The sequence below is a fragment of the Chenopodium quinoa genome, unplaced genomic scaffold (assembly GCF_001683475.1).
Source record: "Chenopodium quinoa cultivar QQ74 unplaced genomic scaffold, ASM168347v1, whole genome shotgun sequence".
NCBI lineage: Eukaryota > Viridiplantae > Streptophyta > Magnoliopsida > Caryophyllales > Amaranthaceae > Chenopodium > Chenopodium quinoa.
This window is the reverse complement of record NW_018743649.1, coordinates 255,801-261,609: the sequence shown is the minus strand read 5'-3', so window position 1 is coordinate 261,609 and position 5,809 is coordinate 255,801. Positions and strand designations below refer to the sequence as shown.

The window sequence follows — 5,809 nt, the reverse complement described above, 5'->3', positions numbered from 1 at the left end:
CCAATAATTTAGCCCATTTTGTCCTATATTTCTATTGTTTGCTTATTCTCGTCTTTTATCTTTATTTTGAGTATTTTAGTAGTTTTTAATAGTTTTTAGCTTATTTTCTTAATTTATTTAATTTATCTTATATTTTATGTTTATATTTTAAGTTTTTAGTTCTTGTTTTCTAATAAGTTCCTAATTTCTCTCATTTTCTTATTTTATTTTATTTTCATGTTTGTTCTCTTTATTTTATTTTATTTCTTTTGATTTTATTTTTTATGTTATTTTTATTTTATTTTATTTTAGGGTATTTTCATTTTTACCACCTTCAAATAATGACTTTGTCGAATTTACCACCTCCAAAAAAAAAACATTTACTTTACCACCTCATAAAAAAATTAAACATCAGTTTTACCACCTCATCTGAGCTCAGGTGACGGAAAACGCTTGTGGGGCCCAGTTAACTGTCACTTCCCTCCAATTTAATTCTTTTAAAATCGATTTCCCTCTGTCTCCTCCTTTTCTCACCTTCCACCTTCCATAATCAATGTCTCACCAAATTTCTCACTTCCTCATCAATTTTCGTCTCTCTCTCCTTTGATTTTTCTTGATTCTCACTGTAACTGCTTCTCTCTCCTTTGATTTTTCTCTTTCTCTCTGTAAAAACTGAAACCCTAGATCAATTTGGGTGGTTGAAATCGAGCTGGAACCACAAAATTGCAACACATCAGCTTCTCTTGTCATCTTCCACAGTATGAGGGGACCAAAAGCTTGGTAATTTGCTGACAGAAATCGAGATTCCTGACTACAAGAGGTACTTTAAACCCTTTATTAGTACATTTCGTTGGATTTATGGTTGTCAATTGGGGTAAAGTATGCCTTTTTTGGGAATCTGTGAATTAAAGTATTATAAACCCTAATTATGCGAATCTTTGACTGAATTAGAGTGTGCATTTGTTAAATAATTAGTTAATTAGATTTACTTGTTTACTGTTAATTTAGTGCATAGTCAATGTGAATTGCTTTTACTTGCTGTAATTGGTGAATTGGTTGTTTTTGTTTACTGTAATTACTGAAATTGGTTATTGTTGTGTGTGCTTTTGTTGGTGTTGTTACAGAATGGACACAGTGGACTTAAAAATTACAGTAGGGGGTGCCTTTATACCTTCTTTAGCTGGTAAAAATAGAAGGGTGTTAACTTGGGATGGTGGGTGGGTTTATTGGATGAGAAAAGTGGAAAAAAATAAGATAGATGTACACTTTTTGAGGCAAGCAGCTATACATGGGTTTGTGTATGTGAATGTGAAGGTTCCTAGGGGGTTTAGTTGCTGGTATAAACAAAAGGGCAAGTCTTGGGTGAATGGTAAAAGGGAGCTTGTTGATGGTGAGGTGAATGGTTTCCTAGAGTCTGTGAACAAAGAGGGGGCATGTGAGATGTATGTTACCAGTCATGAGCCAATTGAAGGGACTAACAAAACACCCTTCAAATGTATAGCTGGGAATGAGCTAACCCCTGCACAAAGGAAGGAACTGAAAAAGAGGTTTGGTGGGCCTAAAGTGCAAGAAGCCAAAGGTGATGAAACAATGCAAGAACTGTGGTGGGTTTGGCCACTTTGCCAAAACATGCAAGGCTGAAGCAGCACCAGAACAGCCTAACCCACCTGCAACAAATCCAAAGGGTGGGAGGCCACAGATGCAGACTCCTTGGCTTAAGGAACAGAGAAAGAAAAGTGAAGAGAAAGCAGCAAGACAGGTTTTTTGTGTATTTTGTGACTTGAGTGTATTTAGTGGCTTTGTTTCTGAGTCTTGTCATACTGTGATTGCAGGCTACACTGAAGTTGCCACAATATCAGCCTCCAACAACAGCACAGGCTGGGTCAAGTAATGCTGCACCTGCAACTGATGTGTCAAGCCAGCCTGCAACAAGAACAGAGCCTTTGCCAACTCAGCCTGTTACCAGGAGCAACAGGAGCCTGAGTCAACCCACAAGAGTGCCAACAACTACTCCTCTTAAAGTCAAAATACAGACCAGGTCCAAGCTTCATGTAATGACAAGCAAGAAGGACAAGGATCTCAATCAACTGTGACCCTAGGTCTACTCATTAGTATTTTGTAATAGACAACCAAGTTTATTTGGTAGTTGAACAATGATTTTGCACAAAGGTGCCTTAACTTTTGTCTCAGCCAATGTAAAACAATTAAAAACATTGTGTTGCAAGTACTAATACGAAATGTGATATGTTTCTACCAAAAAGTTCCATTTCTCATTGATTTTGTTAAAATTAGTACAAGAAATTTTGTTTCTAAGCATTCCTAAATGAACCTAAGATCTAAAATAAATAGCCAGTACCAAACCAAAACAACAAAACACAACAATAGCATGTACTGTGAGCATTTTCTTTGTTGTTGCATTGCTGCCATGCGCTTCCTTGATCATCTTCTTCCTGTCTGAGCTAAGAGCTTTGCATTTCATCTTCAAGCTGTCAATCTCATTGAGCAAGCACCTCCTTTGTCCACTAACATCATCAACTTCCCTCTTCATGTCATTCAGCTCTCCCTTCATTAGTTTCTTGTCCAGCAGCAAGTTGTTAATCACCTCTGCTTGCCAAGGTGTTCCATCTGGTTGATCCACCCACTCAAAAGCTTTACACCCCCTTGACTCAGTCACAGGATCATAGAATTTGCAGGTCCTAAACTTGCGTCCTGGGTTCTCCCTAGTCCAAGCAGTCAGCCTAGACATTGGAACTCCACATTGGCATTTTTTCTCCTTTGAGGGTGACATGCTAACTGAAGACATTCCCTTCTGAAATTCAGTAAGAACAAGAATGAAATTAATTGTATTTGAACACAATCACCATAATATAACCCTAATTTCAGTAGCCAATTCACATAACAAAAACCCCCAATCTAATTTAATCTTACATGAACCCTAAGTATTTTAATTGAAATTGGGGTTTAATTGACCTCACAAAACGCCCAATTTCAATTACTCTTAGCAAATGCAACATAATCACGCAACGAATTGCCAAAAAATTACAACAAAAATCACGAAAATTGCTAGAGAATTAACGACAATGGCTTACCTTTTTGATGCTTGTTGTCGAGGAGTTCAATTGATTGTTTGATAATTAGAGGGTTTGGGATTGTTAAGGTCGCCCAAAAATACTGATTTGTGAAGAAAATCGCAAAAATTAATCTCCAATCTGCAAGAATTTGGTGTACAAATGAAGAACTAGGTTTTAATAAAAGGGAAATCGAGAGAAATTTGGGAAAAAATCAAAAACTAGCCGTTATGCTGGGCCCCACAAGCGTTTTCCGTTACCTGAGCTCAGATGAGGTGGTAAAACTGATGTTTAATTTTTTTATGAGGTGGTAAAGTAAATGTTTTTTTTTTGGAGGTGGTAAAGTCGACAAAGTTATTATTTGAAGGTGGTAAAAATGAAAATTTCCTTTATTTTATCTTTATTTTATTTTATTTCGTGGTAATACCCTCGTGTTTTTGGTTGTAGGTGTTCCGGGTTTCAAGTTCAAATCGTGTTCGGGGTCCGAGGTTCGAGACAAATGCACAATGCTCCCTGCTCTTCCCCTACTGCCAGTCTTATCCTTCACCACACCTCATCTAATCCTACACCACACTTCTCCTTCCTGTCCTGCTCCAATTCTCCTACTCCCTCGACCTTTCGCACATACCTCCACCTTCAGCCACTCAAACCCAGCACCTCAACTCCAATTCACTTGTTGTGCCTCCCATTTCGCCTCCAATCACCACCACCCAAAACCCGCACCAGCCATGCCTCCTTCAGCACCCCAAATTGGCAGTCGCGCAAACCCACCTTTCACCACCGCAACAACAACAAAAACAACCACCTGCACCCGCAACTCAGAGCAGCAGCCACCGCCAAAACTGCCATCAATATCCACCTGAACCACGCAATTCTCCCCTGTTCCACCACTTTCACCACACAAAACCGCAGCCAACATCACCAAACAACCACCACCAACCTCCAATCACAGCCGCTTCCTACCAACAACAGCGAACACCACCAACCGCAAGCACCCAACATCAATTACAGCTGCAATTTCTCATCCCGATTCCACTATTTCCGCCCAAAATTCAGAGCAATGGAAAATCAATCAAGTTCGAGCAAACCAAAGGAGTTCGGTCGAAGTTCGAGTCAGAAACTTTTGAGGTTTTGTAATTTGAAGAGTTGTGGTCGAACACACCCATGGTTCGACCGAACCAACGCCGTAGTTCGGCCGCACCAACCCATAGTTCGACCAAACCATTTCACGAGCTTCGTGCATGACTTTTAATGAAAATCGAACGGCTGCGATGTGATGATGCTTGATGATGATTTTCGATGAAGGGTGAAGATGATGAGTGATGGTGATGAAAGTTCAGAGAAGCCACGAAGAAATGGGGGAATCGAGGGTCTGATAATTCGTGGGGTGGGGTTTAGTGGGAATTGTAGGAATTTTTGAGTTTATTTTTCCATTTCATTTTCTTTTATTTTATTTTATTTTTAGTTTTGTTTTTTTTTTTGGTTTTTAGTTTAGTTATTTTAATTGTTTTAGTTTAGTTTTATTTCTTTTTAATTTCTTTTATATTATTTTAACTTGTATTATAAATACCCTCTTTAGGGTTATTTTCTCATAACTTTCAATCAACATTTTATTTAGATAGATTAGATTAGTTTAGCCTTTACTTTCTCTCTCTTAGGGTTAGTTTAGGAGTAGTGTAGAGAGAGAAAGATTGGATTTCCATGGAGTTTTTGAGAGGTTGAAGAAGCAACTTTGTGGAACTTCTTCTCATCTATTCAATGAGCATTTTCTAACTTTCTCTCATCTTTATTTCTTGCTTGATTCTTAGTTTTTTGCTTTTTGTTTATTGATTTGAGTAGATTAATTAGTTTATTTGTCTAATCTTGTTTTTATTCTTATTTTACCTTGTTTTCCATGTCTTTCTTCATTATAATAGCTTAGGTTTTGTTCTAGGGAATTGGATGAAGGTTATATTAATGAATTAAATGATTGATTGTGATTAGTATGAAATTGTTTCTTGATTATTGTGTATGGATGATGCTTTTATGGTTTAGAATCTTTCTAGCTAATTGATTCTATGCTTTTAATTGTGCTTTCAATCAATTGTGCGAGAGTGAGTTGGTTGAGAGCCCTAAATTCTTCCATACTTTTACTAGGCTAGTTGCACGAGAGTGAATTAGTTTAGTAGGATAATTAACATGCTTAATTGTGCGAGAGTGAGTTAAATGTGTTGATGTTCCTAAACGAGGTCATTTTCATCTAATTGTATGATGTTGTTGAATGCATTGATGTAATTGGATTCTACTTTCCCTAGTTTTAATTAGGGTTTTTCTAAGCTGTACCCCTAAGGTATTCGAGTTTCTAAGGTGTACTCATGCTTTTTCAAGTTTCTAAACTGTGCCCTTCAACTCCTTATCAATACTAAAATGTACCCTTATTAGTTGTATAAAAGTTATTTGAGAGTGTGATTTCGTGGCACCAGTTTTCATTATTAGGGTTGCGGTGGCAAAGATTTCTTTCTCCTACCATTTTCTTACCTTTTTATCATCTTTCTATTAAATTTATAGTTAACTTTAGGTGACGTGGAATTCCCAAGGAGGGTACCATTCAATAATGGTAGTGAGTTGAGGGGCACAACTTAGAAACACGAAAAAGCTTGGGTACACCTTAGAAACTCGAATACCTTAGGGGTATAGCTTAGAAAAACCCTTTTAATTATTTGCTCTTAGTAGTGTTAGGTTTAATCTCTCTCTATCTCACAACCTTTCCTAGTAGTCTAGTT

General features: G+C 37.4%; 2 protein-coding genes across 2 annotated transcripts; one reads left to right on the top strand and one right to left on the bottom strand.

Annotated features, from left to right (window-relative positions):
• The first annotated feature begins 326 nt into the window (after nt 1-326).
• On the top strand, nt 327-1,960 carry LOC110683254. Its single transcript, XM_021859598.1, has 2 exons — nt 327-799; nt 1,104-1,960. The coding sequence occupies exon 2, from the start codon at nt 1,105-1,107 to the stop codon at nt 1,618-1,620; it is 516 nt and encodes a 171-aa protein (XP_021715290.1). The 5' UTR covers nt 327-799; nt 1,104; the 3' UTR covers nt 1,621-1,960.
• A 333-nt stretch (nt 1,961-2,293) lies between these two features.
• On the bottom strand, nt 2,294-3,399 carry LOC110683245. Its single transcript, XM_021859586.1, has 2 exons — nt 3,069-3,399; nt 2,294-2,788 (listed from the first exon to the last, which is right to left on the bottom strand). The coding sequence occupies exon 2, from the start codon at nt 2,780-2,782 to the stop codon at nt 2,309-2,311; it is 474 nt and encodes a 157-aa protein (XP_021715278.1). The 5' UTR covers nt 2,783-2,788; nt 3,069-3,399; the 3' UTR covers nt 2,294-2,308.
• Nucleotides 3,400-5,809: the final 2,410 nt, after the last annotated feature.